This window comes from Camarhynchus parvulus, chromosome 12, assembly GCF_901933205.1.
Source record: "Camarhynchus parvulus chromosome 12, STF_HiC, whole genome shotgun sequence".
NCBI lineage: Eukaryota > Metazoa > Chordata > Aves > Passeriformes > Thraupidae > Camarhynchus > Camarhynchus parvulus.
This window is the reverse complement of record NC_044582.1, coordinates 16,832,522-16,859,952: the sequence shown is the minus strand read 5'-3', so window position 1 is coordinate 16,859,952 and position 27,431 is coordinate 16,832,522. Positions and strand designations below refer to the sequence as shown.

At 40.9% G+C, this 27,431-nt stretch overlaps 1 protein-coding gene across 1 annotated transcript; it reads right to left on the bottom strand.

Annotated features, from left to right (window-relative positions):
* Nucleotides 1–440: 440 nt before the first annotated feature.
* PPP4R2 (protein phosphatase 4 regulatory subunit 2) lies at nucleotides 441–27,431 on the bottom strand. Its single transcript, XM_030956660.1, has 9 exons — nucleotides 27,248–27,431; nucleotides 26,467–26,548; nucleotides 10,316–10,486; nucleotides 5,762–5,855; nucleotides 4,899–4,936; nucleotides 4,502–4,576; nucleotides 3,983–4,126; nucleotides 3,450–3,718; nucleotides 441–2,489 (listed from the first exon to the last, which is right to left on the bottom strand). The coding sequence occupies exons 1-9, from the start codon at nucleotides 27,279–27,281 to the stop codon at nucleotides 2,176–2,178; spliced, it is 1,221 nt and encodes a 406-aa protein (XP_030812520.1). The 5' UTR covers nucleotides 27,282–27,431; the 3' UTR covers nucleotides 441–2,175.

Genomic DNA, 27,431 nt, shown 5'->3' with positions numbered 1-27,431 from the left:
TTTAGGATTAAGATCTTTGCTGCGAGGTTGAAGCATTATTGCAATTTTTATTAGTTTTTAAAATAAGTTGCAGATACAGAAATGGATCCATACTTCCAAATCCCTCTGCAGGTCTCTGCAGGAGTGGCACTAATGCTGCTCAAACAAACATCTGGGAAGGTCACAGGTGCTTAAAGAACAAGTTTATTGACAATATCGTCACAAATAAACAATCTAAAGAAAATTTCAGAAATCTCTAAACTTAGAAATTTTAAAATTTTCTCATTGGTAAAATATAAAAAAAAAAAAAGAAGTGTAAGATGTCACTATATTCTTAAACTTTCCTAATTTCAATATATTGGTTCAGTCCTTTAATTTGATAACACACATCCAACCCTTCAGCACAATGAAAATGAGTCAAAGTACAATTTTCCTTCTGCAAGGGGATCTCGATCAAGATTTTTTTTTTTTGCAAGCGTCTCCCTGAATCCTGTCTGCTCACAACTTGATAGGTAACATCAGCAAGAAATTACTTTATAAATAGTCCAACTGAGCCAAATTAATTCTGGTATTAACCAAAACCTAAATTTCCCCCAAACAATACAAAGCAGACCATGTAGTACAAGAAACTATCAGCATGCATTTTAGAGGTCATTTTTGTACTTCAGGTACATGAACTTAAAACCAAAGAGGGACAAGTGTGATAAAAATGTACTCAGATATTTCATAACATTAATATTTATTGCTTTATATGAATACTGTATTGAAAGCCCAAGCATTCAGTTTACACACAGAAATTATACAATTATATACCGTTTCACAATGGCAGTGAGCACTCATTACAATCTACAAAAAATCTACTTTACAGAAATTTAAAAATTCTAAATATCAAAAAGGTACAGTTGAAGAAACAGGTATAAATTTGGCAGCCAGTAATTGTGACTGGGAGGTTGCAGCTTGCATGTCTCTAAATATGGGAACTGGAAAATATTGAGTTTAAAGCAGTAGTTTGTGCTTTGAGCTGGTTTGAAAAAAATGTAACACTGGCTGTCAAAGTAGCATGTTCAAAAATATTTAGTTCACTTCCAAAATGTTATACAAATCGTGGTGATTCCTCTGCACCCCTAACCCTTGCAGCTCAGGAACATGACCAGGGTCACATCTCCATCTTTCCCATCCTGTGGTGTGATCAGCCCGATGCCACCTGCAAACCTTGGAGGAACTCTTGAGACTTCTCTACAATATTCACAAGCTCCAAGAAGCACTCAAAAAGGCAAATACCTGCTCATTTCTTCCAAGGTATTTTATTTTCAAACATTTCTTCTACAAAAGTTTAAGCTAATGTTTTGATTACAACGTTCTCAACATAAAGCACATTTTCTCATAAATAAATGAACTCCTTTCACTCAGGCACCTCAGAAGTATACAAAAATGTTGTCATTGGAACAGTTCTCTTGGAATGTGTTTACTCTGGTGTTTTCAACAATGTTAATATTTTCAGGGTTTCATATGGGCCAGATTTCATGTGTTTTTTTTCCAGAGGCAAAGCAAAGTGCCTTGAGAGGTGAACTCAGTCTTTTCCTATAGAAAAAGTATTTGCTGTATTTATCTTTTATAGAAACAGAAAAATATACCCTTTCCCCCTTAGAACACGAGGGTACACGGAGGTGTGCATGCTGTGTGGAGATGTGTGTGTGAAATGGAACACATTTGAAACACACAACAGAAGGTTTCTTGGTGTGTATTTAAATAAAAATCCAGAAACCAGCCTGAAACCCCGAATTTCACATGTCAAATGTTGAAACTGTAACCAAAATATGAAGTAACTGCTAGAGCTGTCAGAAAAAGACAAGACAAAAAGCTTTCTTGCTTACATACAACTAGGTGTGGTGATCTCCAAAAAAGTTGTCAAAATTATAATTACCTTCCAGTTTAAAAACTTTTATTCTAAATAAAAAAAACTATACACAAACCACTGATTTGACCAAACGAAAGTTCAGCGGTAAGCAGGACCTGAAGGAGCTGGTATTCACAGTTCTTATCATGTACAACTCTTTCAAGGTTCAATCCATGGAGAAGTTTATTTTACAACCTGCTTCTTTTTGTAAAACTAAAGGTCCACTTTATTACATAAAATTATTTATACAGTGTAAAACCGGAGCCTTATGGAAAATACTGCCTCTAAGTTTATTTAAATTAGTCTTGCTCCATAGGTTCATCTGCAGCTTCTGTGGCTTCATCACTGTTTTCCATCGGGGTCTCTGAGGAGTTTTCTGGAGTTTCACTAGCATAGGACCCCAGCTCTTCTGTGTCACTGCAGTCAGCTCCACTGGTGGCAGATGCACTGGTGTCACTGTCAGCTGAGTGCAAATCCTTCTCTGCCCGTGGCTGCTCAGACTCCTCCATGGGATTGCTCTCCTCAGAGCTCTCTTCAGGCACACTCGAGGAGTCACTGTCTTTGTCTTGATCTTTTCTGTCCGCACCAACGTTCCCGGGAGACATGAAGGACTCTAGGAACAAAAAGCACAGTGTTACCAAGGGATTTTCCAACTTACCCTGATCATGCTACTTTCCACTCAGAGCTATGCTGAGCAGAACTTCTGCAGCACAGCCAAGGACAGGAAAAACAGACAAAACCCAATTTTATTAGAACAGGTAAAGAGTCAGAGCCACCTTTGTCAGGATATCCAAACTATCCCAAAATACAATAAAAAAAAAGTTATTTTTTTAACAGTTATTTAAAAGTTTCTTTTTTTCACTAAGTTTCACTGGATAAAGACAAAGTTTAAGAAGTAACTTTTTCTGGCTTCCCCACACCTTCCACTTGCTTTCAGAAGCAGTTTTTTGGAAATCAGGAAGCCATGGCTGTTTCAGGTATACAGCCATCATGACCTACAGGAACATTGTACAAATACATGAGCCACAAAAAATAATTCAAAGGAAACTGAAGACTATGTAAAAAAATAGATTAGTCTCTTAACTGCAATTATTTACTTTTTTTAACTTATGTACAGAGCCTTCCCTACAGTGAGATAATTTTTACTGTTCTAATAGGATGTGGAGATGTGGTTGCTCAGTCTCCTCAGTGGAAGAATATAAATTTGTATCTGTATTTAAATAAATTCCATAATTAATAAAGACAGTCAAACAGAGCTGTGACCCATCCCCATTCTGGAGAAAGGATGAGAACACCTGATGATAGCCTAACACAGGGATTCTTGAATTCCTGGTGCACCCTGATCGAACTCATGGCCTCAGAAGATTTTAAGTACCCCAGTGTAAGTTTCAAATTGAGTGTAGGACCAAGGAAAAAGAAATAACAAAATTGCTAAATTATGTAAAATTGAAGCAGCTCAAGCAGCTCTTCTTTAAGCACAACTGGAGACCTTCAGCAATGCCACAGCACTGGTCTCCAGCAAAGAAAATCCCAACTCCTTGGAAGTAAAAGAAGACAGTGAAATCTGAAATACCTTCCTCCTCTTCCTCTGTACAGTGCTGTCTGGCACAGGAAGCATCTTTTTCTTTATCCTGAGATGTAGAGGATGCTTCTGTCTCTTCCCCCATGCCTGAAGAGACTTCACTGGAGGCAGTTTGGTTTGGTGCATCTCTGGCTTCCCCTTCCTTGTCAAATTTAAGTCTTTTTACCTCATGTCCTTCTGCTTCTGCAGGATCATCCTCAGAGTGCTTATTTTTCACCGGGCTGCTCTGAGCACCTTCTGATTCAGACGCTGGTGATTCACTACAAGCAACAAAACCAAATGTAGCTTTTATTGAAGACAAACATTCTGTATCTTGTCACACTTTAAGAAGAGAGTACCAACTCCTTTGATTTAAACACATTAAGTGGTAACAATAGAATTTGCTCCACTTACTACATAACAAAACCTCAAAGTCATCACTCCTGATTTAAGACTCTATTATGCATCCCTTAGAGGGTCAGTCTTTTTAAACTTTTTTTAAAACATAAATAAAAAGCCTGAGCTTCAAACACCTCCTGACAAACCTGTGTTTCTTCTCCTCTGTTTGCTGCAGGCTGGGCTCTTTATGCTCTGTGCTGTCTGGCAAACCGTTGGTTGTCATGGGAGCTGACAAGGAAACCTTCGTCCGACTCACGGGTCTGGGGGTCCCAGGGCCATTTACATTCGATCTTTTAAAATAATAATGAAAAGTTAATCCAGCCTTTCAGCCAAGTCATCTGTTCCCACTTGGCAGAAAGTAGTTATACCCCTCCTTTAAAAGATCAACAGAACTAAACAAATAGATGAAGGGCCTTGCTGTTTTATATTGAATAAAATGTTTCTTGCCTGCAATGTGCAGATTTGATAAAAAAATTTAAATAACAAAAAAAAATTCTCAACAAGGAGGTTAGAGAGATCAAAATATAGAGTACATGGCACACGTGCTCATGCTTCCTCTATCCCCATTCCCCAGTATCCCCTGTCACACCTCATTTTAAGGGTGCTTATTCCCAGAACTCCACTGCTTTGATCCAGTACAAGTGAACCCCTGGAGCCAAACTCACCTGTCAGTGTACCCTTGTGAATTCCCGGGGAACATAACACCATTCATCCGATTTAAACTACTGGAATTATTTTTCCTAACAAACAAAACAACAACAAAATATTATGAATAAAGGAACTTTAAATCACTTTAAGGTTGTTTACACAGAATTTCCCAATCCCAATCTTACAAAGCCCCCACTGTCAGTCCCCAAGGGCTTTTTATTTATTCCCAAATTATTACACTTGCAGGCACCATCCCTGCTGCTGACTGAACTGTCGATAACAAAAGCTGAACTCTGCATGTCTGGCTTTTAGATACAACCACTGATAGCAAGAGAGAGACATCAGACACACACATGCATCCTCCCTGTTACCAACACAAGCTTGAAGTTTCATGGAAAAGAAGATTATACTCACTCTGAAGATGGATATACACAGCTGACAACCATGACATTCTGTAATATACAAACAATAAACATATCAGGAGTTCAGAAACAGAAGCTTCAGATCTTGACAACATCCCAGAACTTTTAAGAGCTACAGGATTTTGGTCCTATCTGTTAAAATACCTGTGCTCCCTCTTACAAGGTCAGGCCATAATTACACTAAAATTCAGGATTTTATTCAGTTTGTTACTGTCCAGCACAATAAGCCTCTGGCCTGAGTGTCTGTAATTTCTAACTGAGGGATCTCTGGAGAACAAAGTATTCAGAAATACTGAAGCACCCATGTGGAACCACATTCTCAAAGTCTCTTCCTGGCTCCTGAAGGATCCCACACTCTGATACAAGCTATAAACTGCCAGTTAAGACACCTGTGTGCTCTTCTGAAGGCACACTCTGCTACAGCACAGGACTTAAATACTGAAACAAAAGACACTGGAGGGAAGGGGCCTCCCTTCTTCTTCACCTCTGGATCTACTCTGAAACCAAGCGTGGGAGGAAATTCCTGATCAAAAGATTCAGGGTATTTCATGTGATCATTTCTAACTAGGACTCCATACAAAAACTGCCACCCTCCACAAACTACAGGCAGAGTACTGCACAGTGATTGGGAAACACAGCAATTGCAGCCCTGAGATTAGTTTTTGTCTGCAGTTATTTTAAAACTGCTTTTTGCTGCTGAAAGCTATGAAACAAACTCAGACATTTAAGAGCAGCCATTAGGTGTACTCTGGCTCTGAGCCCCAGGGAAAGCAGCAGACCTTTGGGAGCAATTGGGAAGTTATTAAGTGGTGGCTGTGACGGTGGAGCTGTGTTCTCTCTCAGAGAAATACATACCTTTTCCACACCTCTTAGAAATTTGTCTGTTCCTGTGTAATTCCTCCTAGGATCTGTCAGCAACTCACAGAGTCGCTGGATAGTGAAGGGGATGCTGCAATGAAATAGATTTGTAACAATTTAATTTTATTTTAGTAAGTACAACTGTTAGGAAGCAACAACATTATCACTTTCTCCCCCTTACTGAGAAGGTGGAACAAAACCAGGACTGAAATTTGTTACCATGAGCAATACTGGGCGGCACCTTAAGGATTTATTTTTCCCTATCTCATACAAAGCTGTTTCCTGTGCTCACCACCACAAAACCCAAGTTGAATCCTAAACACATCATCCCACATCTCACAGGATTCATTTAAACAATGAAAAGGAAATCAGATCATCAACAGTAAACTTTCTGACTGTACTATTCCAATACACAGAACAGAAACTGTAAGGGATTCAAAACAAATTTGAGTCATACACACTAGAGCTAAAAAAGTCTCAACTTGCAGTTTATTTCAGGTTTCACAAAACATAATTACAGAAAAAGCAATAAATGTTGGAATTTGTAGAACCATTATACTTCAGCTGTTACAAATAATCTATTTTGCTACAACTGGACAATGTACTCATCTATCAAGGAACAGATCAGGAAAAATATGTAGTAGTAGTAATAATAATAATAAGTGATGTGTAAGCCCATGGAACCACATAAACACATTTTTGGTTTTGACAATTCTGCACTCAGTTTCATCCCTGGTGAATGAGAAACTGACCTTTCAGAGAAGCAACACTTCACAAACAATTCCCAGTTACCTGAGGTGTCACACACTTTCACTCCAAGTTCAGTGTCACATTTTAACAAATTTCTGTCAAAAATATTTCAGTAAAATTATGAAGTACCGTGCATTTTTATAGTTAACTATTGGAAGTCAAAGCCATAAGCATTTAAAAAGTTATGTAAGAAGAATATTTGGTACAATACAATATTTATGAACGATTTCATGGTTGGGAATACAACTGACACCAAATCCAGAGCAGCATCAATCCAGACTGACATGTATGTGTGTGTGTACATCCCTACACTGTAATTTTTTGTCCAAATTGCACATTTATTATTTTCTGAGGAAATCAGTACATGGTATTTCCAGCCTGTGTCATGAGCTAACACAGCATGGATCTCCAGCTTTGCTCATTAGCTAAAAGCCACATTAGAGAAGCCCAGATCTCCACCAGCTCAGTGCAGAGAGGTCAGCACAGCTCCAATCCATCATCCCACATGACTAAAAGCCAGCAGTACTCAGAGAGTGACTAAGTATCAACAATTTAATTATGTTTTCCAGAACTGCCTGTACATTATGTTACTGAGGAAGTCCCAATCCTCCACAAACCAGAAAAACCACAGGAACAAGTGTTCCTTCTAATTCAGTTTATTACATGAAGGCTCTTAAGCTTGACAATAGTTCTGGCATTATTAATTTCCCTTCCCTTGCTCTTCATTGGTCAACCAGCAATGTTTGACACCCAAATTCTTCATAAAATCATCGAGCTTAGAAGAGACCTTGAAGATCAGGTCCATACTCACAACATTCAGATTCTGCACTGTGCCTTCTAAGTCACAAAGAATTTACTCAATCTGTTAATTTTTCCATATAGATAAAATATTAAATTGATCTTACTATTTCTTGTGATGGTCATTTTGGTTTTGGGTTGGAAACTCATAATTAAAGAGATTTTGCTATTTTTTAATAGAATAGACAGTCCATTCAAAAATCCATTTATTCAACAGAGACAAAAACATACAGATTTTTAAATTATTCTCCATCAGCCAGATCTGTAAGACATCCTGGGGAATCAGTACCTGGCTAATTTGGGTTTAGCTGTACTTTTAACTGGTCTCCTGGAATGCTGTGACATGAAGTGTTTTGGAACATCAGTGCAGTGCTAATTCCCCAAGTACATCAGAAAATTCAAGAAATGTGCAGCCTGCAACTAACTCCAGAAGGAAAAGCTGTAAAGCTGTGGTGGTTTTATTTTTTAACTCTCAGATATAATAAATTAAAAAGAAAAAGGAAAAGCCAACTCATTTCCCTCCAAATTCTTCCCACCAAAGTGAAATTCGTGCATTGAGCAGCAGATGGCACCCGGTGTCACACAATCACCCCTCTGCACAGAACTCCTTCAACATTTACAAATGCTTTTAGTTGACAAAACTCGAAGTTAATTTCACCTCAGAAACTCTTTCTGGTGAAAAAAACTATTGTTTTAAAATAGTCCAACAAGGTGATTTTAAAACAGAAGCAATTTAAATTGGTGTAAATCTATAACGGAACACCAATGTAAAGTTTGTGAGCAGTACAAGAACTGATTGTAAATACTCAGAAATTTAATTAGTTCAGCACATGAGCCGCATGAATAGTCCTGATCTGCCCCCTTAAGGTAACCACTTAAAATTCTATACCAACACACTCAAAACTGCACTTCCAGCACTACATTCCAGAGTGAATAACAAACCAAAAATTCAACAGGACAGGACTGAAGAGGGATCTCAGAACATTACTTATAACAGCTATATTAAACTGTAGCAAAAAAAAGCCTGTAAATGAAATTTGGATTATGATCTACTTTATTCATGCTGTGAAAAATCCTCTGTTATCAGAGATCCCCAATAACTTAGAACTCGGAACTTCCTTGTTTCACTAACAAAGGAAAAAAGGATTTTAAAAATGGCAGAAGTTCCTACTCCAAAGCAATTTTAAGAGAATTATAAAGAGAATCTGGCTGTGAAGACACCATGTCAAATAAGAATCAAACAGGTTAAAAGAGCCAGTTTGTGCTTTTTTTAAAAGGCACTTCAGCTAGAAATCCCCAAAACAGGGGTCACTCTTAATGTGTTACTTCTTTGACTCAAATTAAAAGTTTTTACAAATTTGCTACTTTGAATGAACTCTTTCCCTCTCTCTTAAACAAACACTAATAAAAATGTCCCAACAATAAAGTCACATCAAGTAGGTTCCTTGTCTGCCCTGGTACACTGAAATGACACCCACAGCTCTAAAGCAGCCTGGATATACAAATCACACAACCCAAAACCTGCTGCTGCTGCTGCTGCTTTTTGGACAGATCTCCACATGATTCAGCTTTTACAATCACATCCTCCCTGTGGGGGTTACAGGATTTACTCTGCAATCCCAGATCCTGAAACCCAGGCATTATTTCCTTTAAGGTAACTAATGGATGCAGTTTGCTTCCTCAAAGCCTGGGAGTTTCAGTGCTAAGTATGAGGAAGCTGAGCACCCTGAAGTGTTACAGCAAAGGATGAAAATAGCACAGGCACAGCCTAAGCTCCAGACTCATCATCCAGAGGTTTGTTCAGTGCACTTGGGAACAACAGCAGATAACAGCAGCCCATTCATTAGCTGTCCCTGGGAGAACATTACCCATTTTGTGGGCAATGAAGCATGAACAAAAAGCTGGGGGAGGCGGGAGAGAGGCAGACTTGAGCATAAAGGATAGGTTTGTTTTTAAATTCCTGCAGTGAAGCAGCCCGGTATAAATACTGGGGAGCTGAGAACAAGCTGAATTTCACATTCTTAGAAGTCTCCTACATGAGAGCAATTGTGGGGGGAAGAGGAGATCTGACTTAAGACTCCTAAACTGCAAATAAATGGAGTAGCACGGAACAATGACAGTATAAATGATAAATACAATAGTAAGGACATGTCAGTAGTACCTCTGAACCTGAAATTTCAGAGTATCAGGAAAGGCAAGATTTAGAACATGCCCATTTATCAAGAAGCTGAGAAAAATGTTGAAAGTCTCTTAACAAGCACTGAGCACCACAAGCAGGATGACTCAGCTTATGGTAAGTATGCAATCCAGTTTAACAACAAAAATACTAGATAAGCTAGTAAAAAGGACACACCAAATAAGACAAAAACATCAGGAGCTTTATTTGAAAGGAAACAAAAACTTCCAAAATTAGGAAACCAGCAAAGGGCACAGATACATTTCAATCTAGGACACTGTCATCAATAGATCAAACACCCCATGTCCTTCATCAGTATCACTTCAGCTAGAAATTTGAATCTGGCATAATTTAGTAATTCCAATTCAGGTACACCTTTGCCTCCTGGTCACACCCTGTTTCTCACAGCATGGTTTCTTCAAAAGCCAGTGAACTGCCACAAAACAATCAGGAACTGAGCACCAGAAGACCTCTTTCCATTTGGTATTTCAAAATGCACTAAAAAAAGTCTGACTTAACTGCCTATTTAATCTCTTAAATGCACACAGTAATATGATACTTCTTTGAACTGCACTGTTTAAAAACTGAACACATATTGAAAAAACAAAGTGAATGTCAGCACAGCATGTCACATGTCACACTTTTCATTCAGTGACACAATAATAAAGTTCAGAAACTATTGTAATGTATTTCCAAGGTATATATTTGCTTCTGCTCATCTATTTGAGGAAACAAAATGAACAGTCACAGAGACAGTACAAACTACTATGTTAAAAACAGGGGAAATACGTTTGTAATCCTGATTATAGAAAATAAAGGATACATACCCATTAAATCCAGTAACAATTTTCAGGATTCTTTCTTTCATCTCTTCAAAGGGAATATATTCCACGTTTGGATTGGGGGGCCCTCTTGGTTCAGGAGCTGAGGTTCTGAAATCATCCATGACTTTCTCCAGTTTGAAAATAAAATAGCCTTTAAACTGAGACCACTGAACCCTGCATAAAACACAAGCATTGAAACACAGGCAAGTTAGTCCTAAAGCCAAAGAACAACAGTGTAAGTTTATGTTTGCATAACAACCTTCACCCTGGTATGCCAGTCCTGAGATAAACGAGGCAAGTAATGCAGTGCTGTTTTCCTTCCTGAATTTGAAGCATAGTAACTATTTCAACAATTACACTGGAACAATGGAACACAAATCAACTGCCACTAACCAGGAGAAGCCGTTTCCTTAAAGAACCAATATCCCCTGACAAGGCAAACCTAAACCTGAAATATACATGTGTCTGTACAATGTAAGGGAGCCTATAGTCTTCACTGAGCTCATAAGAGATGGAAGGGGAAACAAACAAACAAACCCAACCAACAAAAAAAAAAAAAAAAAACCACTACACCAAACCATGAAGTTTTTCAAGTTTGGAATCCATAGAGCAACTACACACAGCATTATCTGCTCCCTTCACAAAACCTTACCAAAGGCCTTTTGTAACTCCACACACCTTAAAAACATTTCATGGTACCTCTTTTTTTCAAAAAGGCAAGTATTCATTCCTGGATCACAGTTGGCACTTGCTGACAAATAACTGAGCAAACAACTGACTCCCAATAAACATTCTCACAGCAGTAAGCTATTAAGATGGCTCCACATTACCTCCTGCCTTACAGCTTCAAGTTTCATCACTTATAAGATTCTAGATTTTGACATTTTCAAGCAAACAGGTCCCTCTCACTGGGTACAACAGACAAGTGCTGAGGCAGCCCCTGCCCACCCACGGCAGCCCCAGGAGACATCCAGGGCCTCCCTGGGATGTGCGTGCCTGAGCAGCACAGGGAGCCAGTGAAAGGAGCAACTGATTTAGTGCAGGATCGATTTGTTTCTATTCCTGATGCAGGAGCTTGCACAGCTCCAGCACGGAGAAAAAGAAGAAACAGGGAATAACAAACCAACAATAAAAGAGAGAAAATTATCTTTGACGTTTATCTGTAACACACACGCTCTGGTAGGAGCAGGCTCAAACCAAACAAGTGTAAAATGTGAGCCCCTGGACAGCCCTTCAGCTCCTGCTCAAAGCAATATTAAGCTATACAGAAAACTATATAGCCAAAGGCTCTATCTCTACAGCCCTGCCTATTTCTGACCCCACACAGCAGCTGCCCTTCTGTGGGGCTGACCCAGCTATCTGTGCTGTGAACCACAGGTGGTGATATTTGCTTCTCCAGCACCAGCACCACCAAACCCCAAACCACGGGCCAAGGAAGCTCTATCAGCCTGCTTGCACCAGAAAAGCAGGGCCACGTCATCTTTGCCTTTATTTTCACCTTTGTCTCAAAGAAATAATTGTGAGATGAAAAGGGGCAAAAAACAGCTCAGGTTTATCTAGAGAGATCCAAACACAAAGCCCCTGTCTTCCTCCACAAGAGATCTTTAGGCACCTCACAACAGGAGGGATCACAGGACTTAGTGAACAAAAATAAAAGTTAATAAATAAATAAACATCACGGTCCCAAAAGGGAATGGTATGGACTAAAGAGCACTACTGAGTCTAGCTGGATTGTCTCCAATCAGCATTCTACATCCAAAGCAGAACACTATAATGTTCCAATGTACACTATCAGGCATTACTACTGTAAATGTTAAATTAAAAAGCTGTACAATTCTGCAGTGTTACCACCATGAAACCAAAGTGTTAGTAACAAATCACAGATTTAATACATAAACAAACCACAACCACAGTAAATAACCCCATGACAGTGTGGGATTACTCCCCACAGAGTATCCCAAGAGCTTTACTTGCCTCATGAAAGGGGATTCCACTATTATTCTAAACATTCTTTGACAACCCCATTTGGATATATTTCCACACTGTAAAACTTGAGTTGTTCTTTGTTTTCATTGTTACTTATTTCTTGCTAAATAGTAACACTTATCTTTTCACAGACTATTAACCCATCAGTGTTTGAAATAAATCAACATGAGGTTTAAAATTGCAAGCTCCTGCCTGAAAGTAGTACTCACCAGTTTCTTTACAATGCTGAAACTACAGAAAACAAAGATTGTAACATTGTGCCCATATCGAGAAGTTGAGAAAACTATCACTTGGATTTTAAACTACACCTTTTAATTAGCATTTCTCCCATTATAAAAAGGCTAAGAACTTACATCTGCAACACACTGAACTACTGACACAGAAAGCACCTCTCAACCTGCATTCCAAACCACTTGCTAAATGGCTGTTAGCCAGGTAACACAGGACAGGTTACACACAGAGGCAGCCGGGTTTGAGGATAAACTCACCCTGCAATCACAGGGTGACCACAGCTAGCCCAGAGAGAGCAACACCAGCTCAAATCAACCCAACAGGCTGCTGCTGGAAGCTGTGTAAGCACAGCAGAAGGGGCTCAGCACAGCCTTGCTGCTCAGCCATTCACTGTGTTTCCCCAGCACTGTTGGGTTCCCTGCTGCTCGGGCTGCAGTAGCAGTAGCAGGAAAGCTGAGCTGCTCAAAGGCCACTGTTACACTCAGTGCAATGTCAGACAGAGCAGCAATTCAAACAATAAGCACAGCTGTCCTGTGCATCTCCTGACAGCAGCGCTGTTAAAATAATGAACTCATTTCTGACCAGAAGAACCAAAATTATTTCTGCAGGGACAGTAAGATTTTCTCAGTTCCCATTTACTTAGTGGAAGTGATGAAAAGTGAGTATCACAAGAGCCAAGTCACCTTTCCTGTTTTACCAGTCTATGAAAATGACACGTACAAGTTGGCATCAGCTGAACTTTACAAACTCACGTGTCTCATTCATAGAGAAAACCAGTTCCTTCCTAACAATGGGTCGAGTTGCTTGGCAGTACAAAATTAAGATCAGAAGTCACATATCCTGCTAGCTATCAAAGCAATCTTTATCTACAACTCTAGAAAATTTTTTTTCCCATTCATGGAAAGACTGGTTGCTTAGAAATACAGACAACAGAAGAGACAAACAAGTGCCAAATATCTGTTTTCTAGGAAAAGAAAAATATTCCACATGTATCATAAGCTTCCTGAGAAAGATCTCTATTTTCTCTGCTTTGTTGCACAATGTGAGAACCCAAAACCAAGAGAAAAGTTTGGTCAATACTTTCTATAGTTAGATCAAGAGCCAAATAGAAGCAAAAGAAATTTTTTCTACTCTTGGCTTTATGTACAAGCTCATTAAGTTTTATACACTGGAAAATAACTGATAAACAAGATAAATTCTGTAAGAAAAACAAATTGAGGAAATTCCATGGAAAAAATACTGTTCATACTTTTTTTCAGAGCAGGCTTGATTATAAATACTTGCTCTTCCCACTCAGCATTGCACATAATCAGCCTTTTCTTCCAAACCATGCTCTTCCTGTCCACTACACTAGCTTGGGAATTTGTATCAGCAACTTTGAGAGCTTTCAGAGGCACTCAAAGAAAAAAGTTACTGAGAACACTGCATGATCTGAAACAACACCTTCAAAAATAATACTTTAAAAAATTAGCTGATCCCAAAATGTTTTGGTTCAGTGTACTTTCATTTTAGAGAATGATGGCTTTGCAGCTGTATACATTTTCTGTACATCAAGGCACCTTTCATTACAATATCTGGGTCACCCTGTGTAAATGTACCTGTACATTAGCTCTCCTGGGCTAATGAGCCTGGAGTTCCACACATGCATTCTTTCCAAATAATTTAGGAAAAAATGTCAGCTTATCATGAGAGTCCTCTGCTTCCCTCCCACCAGATCCTGCACCATCCTCCCCTTTATCAACCTAAATGATTTGCCCTGGCATACAAAAAACCAAGAGGAAGAAACTGATTTCAAGTAAAAAGCCCCTAACAAGAAAAAAAAATCAAAGTCAAAAGAATGGCTGAAGAGGAACAATCAATCACAGCACTGCAGAACTACAGCTTGTATCCATACAGACACCACCCATTTCAAATTTTCCCAGGGCAGACACAAATGTTGGTAGTTTAACTCAAAAATTTAATTGTTTTTAAAAAAGTACCTTTAAAAGTCAAGCATGAAAGCATGGAAGCTCATACAGAGTCCAACAAATTCAGTCTTTCTACCTTACTTAAACATTTTATTCATGCTAATAATGTGCCTCAAGGTATGAGGAGATGTTTTAATGTTGCACCCCAGTGCAGTCCCTGACCTTGCAATTTCATTGAACATTAGAAACATAAGAGAAAAATGGATGCAAGATTTCAGTGTTTGAAGACACTCAGCTGTATTTTCAAAGCCCATCAGGAAAGCAGACAGCACCTGACCAAACAGCCAATCCTACAAAGAACATCAGCAAGTTTGGAGAAGATTTACATATAATTAGAGAGACAAGGTGACAAAAGGCTAGGAAAGGGTGAGGGAAGACATGAGACATGAAATGAGCCAGTAGGGATTAAATTAAATGACAGGCTAAGCAAAAAAATTGCTAATATTTTTTTTTCAAAAAATCTCACACATAACTAACAAAACCCCAGAATGGGATCAAAATTAGTAGATGAAGACAAGAAACTTAAACTCTAAGAGGAAAGCCACAAAGGAGGGATGGGGAACTCCACAGTCAGAGCGTGAAACAGTAACACACTGAGTCACTGAGAGTTGATGAAGCAGCAAAAATATCTCCACTGCACCGGGAAGAATAATAAAATACAACAACAAAAAGAAGAGAGATTAATTTAGACACAATCTAACATTGTCAGAGCAGAGTCAGGGAAGAACATAATCCTAAATAGCTCTGTTCTCTAATAAAAGCAATCAATCTTTTTCACACCTGTACTTGAATTACATGATTTGCTCTTGGAACTAATCCATTACTACAGATCAACAGAATTTGCCAAGCAACATCAACCAAGTTTAGAAATGCACCAATTCTACTTGATGAACAGCATCCTCAGCAGGGAACAGGCCACCTCAGACAGAAAGCAGGGCAAAATCTGATGCAATGCTTTGATTTCAAAGAATTAGTAGCAGAAAGTTGCTTGCAAGGAATGACTGTGTCTCTGCTAACATGATTTGCATAGGATTCATCCTTCCAAACATGCATATCCAAACAAAATTGCATTTTACATGGAAATAATCTTATCATATCATTCCCAGAGTGTAAAAGACATCCCCCCATTCCCTTATCTCCTGCTTATGCAAAATGCTTGTCCTGGAGAAACTGTGAAAGCAGCTTTCTCTCTTACCACAATGGTTACTGGGGAGGAGGAGAACCAGCTCAGTATCTGCACTGTTGTGTGTCAGAGAATTAACTGGTATTTTCTTCTGACCACTGGACAAGTTTTTATACTTGATTCTTTTGCCACTTGTTATAGTCACTTTGGGAGATAAGGTATCAATGAGAAGAGTAAAAAGCCTGAAATATTTAACAAAGTTGTTTGGGCAAGACCTGACAAAGATAAAAATCCCTACTATTTTTAAGGGAAAACTATCCATGTTGAACAAGTGACATGTTTCCCTCTCATGTATTTAGCACTGCAAGGCTTTGCTGTAGCAATGCATGCCTACACCAGAACATGACTTGGACACGAGGTGGAGGCTGGGCTGCCAAGTCTCCAGAAGTGCAGAAGGCAACTCCACTGATTTACTCATCTCCCTTTTAAAAACTGACATAAAACATCAGACATAGCCCTGGGGGAGTGCATATGGCTCATCCACTTTAGACAAACTCTACAGATTTTAAGGTTCAAACTCCAGTAAGACTTACTGAAGCAAAGCAGGACAAAACCTAAAATTGACTGAAGAACTGGAGGAAGAATTCAGAGTGCCTGAAACAAGGCTAACTCCTGAAATGAAAGTACTGCAATTGTTCCATAAATCTTTCTGGAATTGCCTTACAGATTAGAGGTTTAATTAAGAAAAACATTATACTGAAGAGATGTTAAGCTTCCAGAGACCCAGCTATGTACTTAAAACATGAAGAGTCCCAGGAGTCCTGGTGGGATGTCTGTCTTCAGATTTCACAGTGTTTAAGTTCATTACAAAATTACTTGATTTAAATTTTAAGAGGATGCCATCTGTTTTGGAGAGATGCTGAATACCACACAGAACGTAAAATGAAACCAAAGTGGATCTACTATTGATTCTGTTCCCTGAACCGGCCATAAAAGAAATATCAGAATTTAATAAAAGGAAATACTTCCCTCTCCACACTTCTCCCACTATTGGCTCTCTGACAAGCAGAAATTTAAAAACAAACAAACAAACAAACAAAAACAAGCACAAAACAAAAATACCCCCACTAAATTAGTATATTTAGAATGCAAACATTTTACGTCCGGCTAAACTGATTTTAAGGCAATGTCCTCAGAACGCACAAGGAAAGAACCAGAGGACAATCTCTGAGGGAGTCACATAACACGGAACAAGAGATGTCAGTCACTGGTATTACCTTTGCCCCCCCAACTTTTGCTGACTTACATGACACTCCCACAGAGACCTCATAGTAGGAAACAGGTGTTTTGAAGTGATTTGCCAACTTTAGTAACTGTTTCTTTTCTTTTGTGTCTTGTTCTAGAGCTCATAGGAGATGAAGATATACTCTAACACACAGTAATTTCCCAAAGCTGTCAAAGGCAAAACTAAAGTTTCATCCAAAACAAGTTAATTCCTTTTCTATTCTGGTCTGTCAATGGGATCTCCAGAGCTATTTGGAAAGTCAAAAGGCAGAGAAAATGAAGTGCACTCAGCAATCACATACCCAATTCAAAGCCCTGGCAAGGCAGCAAACTTTGCAGCGCGCTCTTCCACAGCCTGGCTGCACGGCCCGCGGCTGCCAGCAGGGAGCACAGAGCCCATGGCAGGCAGGAGGAGCCCCAGCGCGGCTCCCTTCCCCCAGGCTGTGCACAGAGCAGCAGCGCGGAGGCAGCGCCGGGAGCCTGCCCGGGCACTCCGGTCCCCCTGCCCGTCCTGTCCCCTTCCCTGGCAGCGCCCCAGCCCTCGGAGCAGCACCCAGGGATCCCCTCCACAGCCCAAGGAACCCATGCAGGCCTGTGGAGAATGGCACCGAGGCCACGCTCAACTCCTCCCTCGGGTGTCTCTGTTCTACTCCTACTCCCTCCACCTTTTCACGGTTTTGTATCAATCCTAACCTTATCCAGCACACCCAAATTTGAGATCTATTCAGTGGCTGTAAACAAGGATACCTGGACATACACAATTATACAGAAAGGGTGCACAAGTTAAAAATTTTAAGAACTGCCTCTAAAACACAATTCCCAGCATTTTCAGACCAGCAAATGAAAAAACCCAAACCTGTTGCAATTTCACATGTTAGCTTTCATACAGGAATTACTATTTCATTATTTAAGATATAAACAGATTGCTTTTAAAACAGGTGTACTTTCAGTTTTTTTCAGGAAATACCACTGAACATTTCTGGGATAAAAAGCTGCAACACTGAACTCCCAGTAAGAGGGAGCTGAGCCATGCTGAGGTTCCCACGGGGATCCCATCCCAGTGCAGAGCAGGAGGGTGCTGGCCCACCAGACACTCAACCTTGTCCTTTGTCTACACCAGAAGGGGCAAGCCTGCTCTGCTGCTCCCACACGCTCCTGTGATCCCACACACAGGGAGGTGAGGCAGATCACTGATCTAACCACAAAATTAATGCTGCAGATAAGGCTGAGTAAGATGTGTGATGTGACTAGTAGGGAGCTAAGCCATTTCTTTAAGGAGCAGCACTCATTTATCAGGTAAAAGAACATACTTCACCTAATTCCACTCTTATGTCAAATATTCTTTGTATTTTAAACCTATTTCTCTATTTGTTGTGCTTTAACGTCTTTTGATGCAATTCATTTTAGTGTCATGATTTTGCACACTGCTGCTATTTTCACCATTCACACAGTGCAGATTAACAGGGGAAATTCCAAACCATGACAACAGATTTACACTGTAAAATCCCCTGTACACCAATGGAGAGTGGCTTCTGGTAAGCAGACAAACATCTCAACCTAACATCAAATCAGAGCCTTAAGCAAGTGCTAGATCCTTTCTGAGTGTTTCTAAATGAGCAAACAATTTCAAAGTTGAGGTGCTCCAGGTAGGGTGAATTTCCTGGAACACTGTGCCTTGCTGCAGTGTGCTCCTGCTGGGAAAACACTGGCAAAGTACTCATCCTGGGGGAGCATCCTGTTCCCTTTCACCTGATAACTCATGTAAAATTAAACACTCACATTTTATCTTCAGCAGGGTTTTACCTCATGTTACCTTTCACTTTAATTAAAAATATATTGAAGAGTTCAAAGGAGGAAAAACTGGTATTTCCCACAAGCACAGGAGGTGTTTTTCCATTTTCACTAGCTGATTGTTGTCAGCCTAAATCCAGTCTTTGCTCTCCTTGGGAGCACAATGAGCTCATTCCAGAACCAGGGAAACTGTCAGACATTAGAACTACAACTACTTCAGTAGTGAGAGTGTTCACCTCTGCTGCTTGCAAATACCTACTGCTCTTGCCAGGAACAACAAAGATTAAGACTTAGTTATGGAAACAAGCAGCTGAAGAAGACATTAAAGCACTATCTGTAATCATCAAGGGATTAATTCTAATCTCAGCTGATAAATATTCAGCTGACTCTAACAGAATATAGCTGTCCCACAGAATAGAAACAAAATTTCAGGCCAAAATTTTCTAAGAAGTACATTTCTGAATACAGTTATCTAAAACCAAACTCAAGTACCTTTCATTTTCTTTTATTTTAAAGTCAAAAACTGACCACAGAACAAAAAAGTACAAGATTAGGAAATTCTTCATTCAAAAAATAACTTCCTTGTAGCAGAGTAGAAAGCAATACAGGACAGCAATGTTGCTTCAGGTATCACCAGTTTGTCCAGAATAACCAAATCCACTCAAGAACTGCTGCAGCTCCTCTGCCCAGTGTGGCTGTCACTGTTAGAGGAGCTGGTCACCTCACAGGAGCTGCAGGCCACACTGACATAATATGATCAATGTTTACTGTATCAAGCAATAAAGCTGGGAAACCAGATTAGGAAAATGCACCCTATGCAGCTACCCCTGGATCTCTGCTGCACTGAGTCCCTGTGCTTGCCACCTTATGCAGTGTCCCAAAAACCCACAGGCCTCACCCAGGTCTCACAGCAGTTCTGCTGGGCTCAAGGAAATTGCACTAGTTACTGATTCCTTCCAAACCAGAAACAAAAGCCACCCAAGTGGCTTCTCCACAAGGCAGCTCAGCTAACACATGCTAAGCTTGGGATGACCAGGTGTACCCAACCTCACTGACCTAATCCACAGGCATTAGGTGTTTGTGCATCATCACACTCGCCTGCCACTTCCAAGCCAAGCATCACCAGGTATTGGCATCATGGAAATTTTGTCATTGTCTTCAAGTAGCTTTATTTCTAAAGCTGAGACATGCCAGACATGTATCAGCTTTGTGGAAAAGCAGCATCAGTCTGGTTTATCCGTAAATTGATAATCCACCTTCCCCAAGTCAACCAGACTGCTTTGTACCCCTCCTTCTGTGTGCACTATTGCCTTGTTTCTTCCCCCCAGGTGCCATCAGACACAAGCCTTGCCAAAGGCTTCAGACAGGACGAGGGATCAAGGCTCACCAATTACGTCAAAATGGAAAAACATCCTTGCCACAGAAAAGTGTAATATAGAGAGAACAAGACTCAAATGCCTGGGAAAGTCCTTCAGATGAAATATTAACAAGCACAGTCCCCACAGAACAGAGATTTGAGGCCCATTGGAAAATATCAGAGGTCACACTGAGGCAGCCACTACAGCAACGTCACTGAAAGGTGAAGGTACAAACCAAGAGAAACCCTGAGGGTGACAACAAATCCCATCAAGCAAGGCAGACAAGTGAGCTTGAGGAGAAGGATGAGCACAGAATACAAGTGATCACCAGAAACACATGCAACTGCATTAACTACCAGAGAATGCATGGTGGAGAGGTCTTCTGTGCAAAGTGACATGGACTGGCTGCCAAAAAGATTATCAGGAAATGTGCTTACAAGAACTGTGTATAGCAACAGGGAAGGAAGCCACACTAACACTGCAAATCTGAAAGTGCAAACAGCTACATTTGTGATTAAAACAGTCCAATCACTCCAAAAACCTCAGTGCTGCAATCAGAGTTTGCTTTTTGCCTTTCCTTACATGTGTTGCATAGAGAAACTAATGTTTATTAAGCTCAGTTCATCACACACATTTTATAATGGCAGTTGAAGTCTGACCTTTCTACTGTAAACTCCACTCCCAATAGATGTGAAGTGGCAGCACTTAAAATAAAACACTACAACAGTGTGTGTTTCCCAAAGCAGCAAGTGATTTCATTGATATCACCGCTGACTGCTCTCAAGTACTGCAGCTACACAATTCACACATACAGAAATTTCTGTTTCTAATAGAGGTAAAAAAGTAAGGAAGCTAAATTAGTGTTGACAAAGGTACATCAGCAGGCTTTTTGACCAAAGATTCCTCTCCTTTCGAGACATCAGTGGAATGGTAATTAGTAGGGGGTAATTCCAGATGCTGAATGGAATGGAGTTAGTGAGGAATAATAGTAGACAACAATGCAAGGAAGTTTACTTACATCTCTTGCTTTACTGAGAGCATGGAAATGGAACAGGCTTACACAATCAAAGGCACACAGAAACTGCTTTCGGAAAAATATGATTGTGCTTATTACAACAGAAACCTGGGAATTGTTTTATTTCATGTTTTAAAATATCATAAGGAATTACATTCCCCAAATAGGCATTAAGATTTCCAGAAAGTAAGTTGTCTCCAAATCAGAAAAAATGCTAGAACACACATATTGAGCAAGACAAATGCTCATTGAATAAAAGCACAGAACATAGTTAAGGGAAAAAAACAGATTTGAATTTAAGCATGTGAAATAAGCCAGAGAACATACGGCTAAAAAATCCTATACATTTGTAACAAGAGAAAGGATATTATACAAGCCTTCACAGTACATAGTTAAAACACTTAAGCTGAGATGCAAACTTGTTCTTGTAGGAATTCATGGCTACTGTATCTTCATTTACCTCTCCTAGCAAACAAACTAGTTCACTGTCATCATAAGCTATCAGGAAAGTTAAACTGATTCAAAAAAGCTTAAAAGTGTAATAAGAAAAAAAGTTCACTGCTACATAAAGTACATGAAACAGCATCAAAAGGTCAAAAGTATTTTTGCCATTATCTCTGGTGGAACTGCAGTTACGTAACTTACATTTACAGTTATGTAATTTACCAAAGGCAAATCGTCCCTGATCCACCTGACGACTGCCGAGGAGGGAAGACCAGAGAACGCTGTAGTTCAACCTGAGCAAAGCTGCAGCCCCAGTGCAGCTCAGGCTCCACTGCAGTGCCTGCGGTGCCAAAGTCCAGCCACACCCAGCTCCACCCGCTGGTGCTCAGAGCCCGCAGCAGGGCACCCCTGTGCTGGCCCGGGGAAGCCGAGCTCTGCCAGCCCTGCTGTGGGAAACACAGGCTCTGCTGGTGGAATCCAGCTGCTGAGTGCCACCAGGGGAGGGCCAACTGCATCCAGGGAGATGGAAACAGGCTCCTTTCTGAGAGCACTGGGCCCAGGATGCTCCAAGGAAAACATTCTTCCCAGTGCACACGGTTAAGCAGTGAAACAGAGCCAAACTGAGGGTATGGAATTGCCATGACTGGAGATTTTCAGAAATGCTGCACAAAGCCTAATCAATTTTATTTAATTTTGGAATTAGCTCTCCTTGAGCACAGGGTCTGCCTGGATCACCTCTACAAGTCACTTCCAACAAGTCTCTGATGACAGTACTGATGTCCAGATTTGCCCTACAATCACATGAATTAAACCTAACTCAAGAAACTCTGCAAAATCCACTTATGTTGGCCCTCCAGGAAACATGTGAAGAAACAATTTCTGTTTTCAGGCTCAGACGAGGTTCAAATAAACATTTCAGAGCTTCCAAAAGAATTTCACTACAGGAAGAAAAAAAAAAAAACCAGATTGTATTTTAATGGCTGTTTAAGCTGCACTAAGAGGAAGAAGCAGTGTAACTGCATCACGTCCTGGGCAGTGCTCTCTACTTAGGCCTAGAAGGATTTTACAATTAATCACTTCTGCCTACAAACTGCATTGCTCCAGATTTTGGTACTTCACAACATTCTGGATTCCTTCACTGGCAGTAAGCTTTTGTATTATACTTTCACTACAGTGAGCCATTAAAACTGCACTTTATAGGTTCCCTGCCCCAGGGCAAGAGTGAGGGAAATGCATAAAAAACCAACATAAAATTTTTGATTGCTTTTGTTTCCAAAGTTTTATTTTCCACTTTAGAAAAATCTAGTTTTCCTTTCCAGTCCAACACATTAGATTTTCTTGGTGAAATACCTAGATAAATGGTTTTAAAACATTTTTGCTATTGAAGGGGCAGAGTGACTCTAAACGGAAGAGAATTTCCTAAGAGATAAAAGAAAACATTAAAACATTTTAAGTACAGTACACAAGATCACAATTGATAAGTGATCTTCATAACCAGCTTTAAGAATTCCTCAGAAACAAGAAAAAACTGTCACTGTTGCATTTTACTTCTAATACTGCAATGCTCTGACTTCTATCCCATCCTTTAAAGCTCTACTTCAGAAAAAATAGATAAGTGGGTTTCTTACAAAAAAAAAGAACACAAAAACTCATCCTGTTTCTAGAGGTCTTTCAGATACAGCTAAGTACACCAGGACTAGCAAATTTCCTCCCTCTTCACTTTCCTCAGTGTTGCAAGTCACACTGATCTGTTACAAACTGGAGACAAGGAGGTTATAACAAACTTCCCTGACTGTACTTGGTCTCACAAAGGAAATTCCACGTTATGATCTCAGTAAAAAGTCAGGTTAATTGAGGAGTATGTTACTCCTCTGAAAAGAAGAAAAAAAATTCCTAAGATTCAAGACAACTTTAAAAAGGTTGAACAACAAACTTTACATTATATTTCACCTAAGGCTAAGTCTTACCATGGCAACTGTTAAGAAACAAAAATATTTCATAGCAGCCAAGCAATGAGACCTTTGCTTCTGTCACCTCTAATAAAGGAAGTTTAGACTGGCTTCTGTAAATGCAGGCCATAATCTCACCAGCAATTAAGTAAATAGTTAACTTTGCACAAGAGGAAAACTTCAAAAAGATGAAGTGAATGCACATCATTGTATGATCAGGACTTTACTGCACAGCACTGATAACACACCTAAGCTTACAGCGATAATAGAACCAAAATTAGCAATGTTTTTGTTCCACACCTCCAGTGAAAAAGACTTCTAATTACAATAAAGATACTGAGAGCCTTATCACAGGTGCAGTGGTGGCTTTACCACCTCTCACCCTTTGTTCCTCTCCTTCACCACCTCTCCAGCACCAGCCACCAGGACAGAACACATGGATCAATGAACTGAGCCTTGTCCTGAAGAGTCAGGGCTGCGAGAAGTTCCTGCCCCAGTTCCTAAGGAGCTGCAGAGGCAGCTCAACAGCCCAAGTAGAACAGTGACCCACGGGCTGCACCAGGCCAGGCTGCTGCCAGAGAAATCCCAAGGAGATCAGAGCCTCACCTAAACCTGCACCTACCTGTTCCCAGCTCCCTCAGATGAATAAGCACTTTGGAACAAGTGGGGGCAGGGAGGTACCCAGCGACCTTACCTGAGCCTGGGCTTTCCATCTGCTGGGGGAGCTGCGTGTGATCAAGCTTGGAGGAGAATCTAAAACATCACTTTAATTTACTTCATTACTACCTTCTCAAACTAATTTTACTGAGTCACCAAGATCTGCTGCAACTGTGTCTGGAAACATTTGGAGGATGAGAGCATTTACCCCAGGATGCAGACTGCAGTTTATCCTCTAAACATGAGTATTCATGATGAAGTTAAAAAGCTGACAGAACCATGAAGACCATGTAACTCTCCTAGAACTAACTGAACACAAAAATATTTCACATTTCACTTGTTCTGATTCGCCTCAGTACTTTTTGTTTGTTACATTAGGAACAGGCTGTGACTGAGTAAGATCCATTGTTGTTCAATAATCAAGTCTGCAAACCATGGGTGTAATTACCCCTGACTAAACCATCCTCACTGCTTGTTTTTTTAAGCTATACTCTGAACTTTGTAAAAATCCTAACAAATGTCATGGCAAACTAGTATTTTATCTTCTCACTCCAAAGTATCTGCTGGTTTAGATTCTATTACACAAAGTTATTTTTACATAAGTGAAAATAAAGACTACCTAGTGCATTTTAAATTTGCATGTATTTGGTAGGTCTGCCTATTCCAGAATACTTGTACTTGTCAAGCTGTACCAGCTTAAAAGTACATTAAGTTCTTTAAAGGCATGTTAGCAATCTTCATATGAGTGATTCCCAGGAGATATTAATTTTTTTACTCATTTTTTCCCTGATATTTTCATACACAACACACCAGTGAACACACAAACATGTTTGATGAACAAATACAGACTTTGCTAGATAATCTGAAGCAAATTTAGTATTATAAACCAATATTTCCATGCCTACCTCCAGACTATATTAGGCACTTCTGATGTTCACATCCAACCTTTTAAAAAACAATTTAATGCAACTGAAAGGTTTAAGAAGGCTGAAAAGAGCTACAGACCTCAAAAAAAACCCAAAAATAAAACTCTGGAAATATAGAAAGCAGGATGGGTATATCAGATGACAGATCCCAGTTCAGGTTTCAGTTTTTAAAAATAAAATAAAAATAATAAAAATAAACCTAGATTTCCTAAATGAAAATAAAATCAGAGAGGAAATAATTTTCCCAAGAACTTGCCCCTATAGAATTGCTTTTTAAAAATTACTTTGGAATATGCGTGATAGTGGCAGAAACAATAAAAACAACCTGAAGAAATATCTCAGAATGGGAAAAAAAATTTAAACATATTTTAGTATGGGCTTACTGTGGTGTGTTTTTTCTGTATAATAAGTACTACACCAAAACAAGAAGCATTACAGCTGTGTATGTCTGCTGAGCATGAGCCTTCTATTCAAAGAGCAAAGTACATTTCAGAACTTGTTTTTCTTTCTAAACCATTAATCCAAGCAGCACTAGCAAGCTACCAAAAAAAAAAAAAAAAAGAAAACCACCAAAAGCTACAAAACCTCTTACAAGTTCGCGGGACTCTAGAAACTCAAACAAAGCCCCTGCGGTCAGTGGCTGATCACAAAACACTCGCAAAAGCAAATCTCCCCTGCTGGAGCCGTAGTCTGGCACTAGGCCTCAAAAACAAGGAGACAGCCTGGGCGCCAGAAAGTGAGCCAAGCTACGGCAGCGCAGCCGGGGAAGCCTTTCCCCTTCCTGCCAAATAGTGAGCCCAAGGAAGTCACCAGAGCGATCCCGGGAAGGAGCGCGGCTCCCTCCGCTCCCGTCCGGGAGAGCGGCACGGCCAGGGCGGCACGGGGGGAACTCCGCCGAGCGGAACAACCGCGGCAGCTCCGAGCGGCTCCCGCCCACCCCGGCTGCAAAAGCACCTCCGGATCGTCCCCCTTCACCGGCAGCGCCCAGAAACAATCACAGGATGGTTACAGAGCTCAGAAAGAAACAATGTGAGGGACTGATATCTTTATGTAAATAACAGAATTAGATACTGCGAACACAGTTATACAACAGTGTATAGCAGGCATTGCGACAGCAGCTGAACTTGCCACTTACAAAACCTGAATCTCTGTTAAAAATCCAGGGAAAGCAACAGGTTTTTTATTGTGCTGAGCAGGATCAGTAAGACCTGACAGACACCCCAGAGCAAGTCTTCCCTCGTTAGATCAAACTATCAGCAGACTAAATTAATCCACACAAAATTAAATGGGAACTAAGGAAAGCTTATTCAGCTCACTGAAGCAACCTACAGGCAAAAAAAGAATCCTGGTAAAATCTCACTGACGTAAAATGCAAGAATTGTTTTAAGTCACAACTGAGGACCACCAAAACAGTCACACTTACATCGTCTCTCCAGTCTTAGCAACATGACAAAGAAACTGATCCAGTATTGGACACACTTCCTTCTTTCCTCTCTTCTCAAAATCTGTTGGCATGAGAACGACACAAAAAGAATGGTAAAAGAAGACGGGACAGAACAAAAATTCACAATAATTAGCGATTTGCTTGAACTATCAGTACAGCTCCCACATAAACACTGTTGTGTTCTCACAATGCTCCGGCTGTTCCCATGAACTCCACCAGCTTCCCAGCCCTGGGAAACACTTATTGTTTTTCCTGCGGAGAAACCGCACGCACCAGAGTGGCAAAAGTTGATTTGCAACTTCTTCTGAGCAGCTACGGCACAGAAAGAGACCGATTTCCTCAAGCTGAGCCCAGAACAGAGAGGGCTGGCGAGGGAGAAGGGGACAGGTCCGGGCTGGGCCGGGATGCGAGGGAAGGGGCCGGGATGCGGGGGAAGGGGGAGCAATGAGGGAGAAGGGGCGGCCAGAGCGGGGAGTCCAGGGCGGCAGCCGGGGAGCCCCGAGAGCCACCGATCCCCCTCACGCAGCCCCGAGGGTCGTTGGGTAGGGAGATCGGGGGCTCTGCCCTCCGCTTCCCCACAACGACCCCCGGGCTCTCCCCACTCTGCGGGACCCCCCCAGCGAGCAGCCCACTCCCCACAGCGCGGGGACCCGTGGCCCCCAGCGAGGGGCGCTCCCCCCACAGCGTCTGAGGGACCTCAGTCTTCCCCTCCGCGCGGCGACACCGCTCCCCCAGCCCCCGCCGCCAGCCTCGCCGCCACCTTTCAGCGCCTCCTGCAGCCTCTCGACGTCCATGATCCGCCCGGGCGATTCCCCCGCGGCTCCGCGCGGCTCCCCCGCCCCAGTCCCGCGCAGACCGGGCCGCGCTCACAGTAAGACCCCGCGCTCAGCGACGCTCCAACATGGCGCCCGCGCCGTGCCCGTGCGCGGCCCCGCGGCCCCGCC

Excerpts from the sequence above, each read along its gene's own strand:
- PPP4R2 (XM_030956660.1), bottom strand. The coding sequence starts at position 27,281 with ATGGACGTCGAGAGGCTGCAGGAGGCGCTGAAAG. Across the intron at positions 26,549-27,247 it reads GCTGCAGGAGGCGCTGAAAG|ATTTTGAGAAGAGAGGAAAG; the intron begins GTGGCGGCGAGG and ends TCATGCCAACAG. Across the intron at positions 10,487-26,466 it reads GCTAAGACTGGAGAGACGAT|GGTTCAGTGGTCTCAGTTTA; the intron begins GTAAGTGTGACT and ends TGTTTTATGCAG.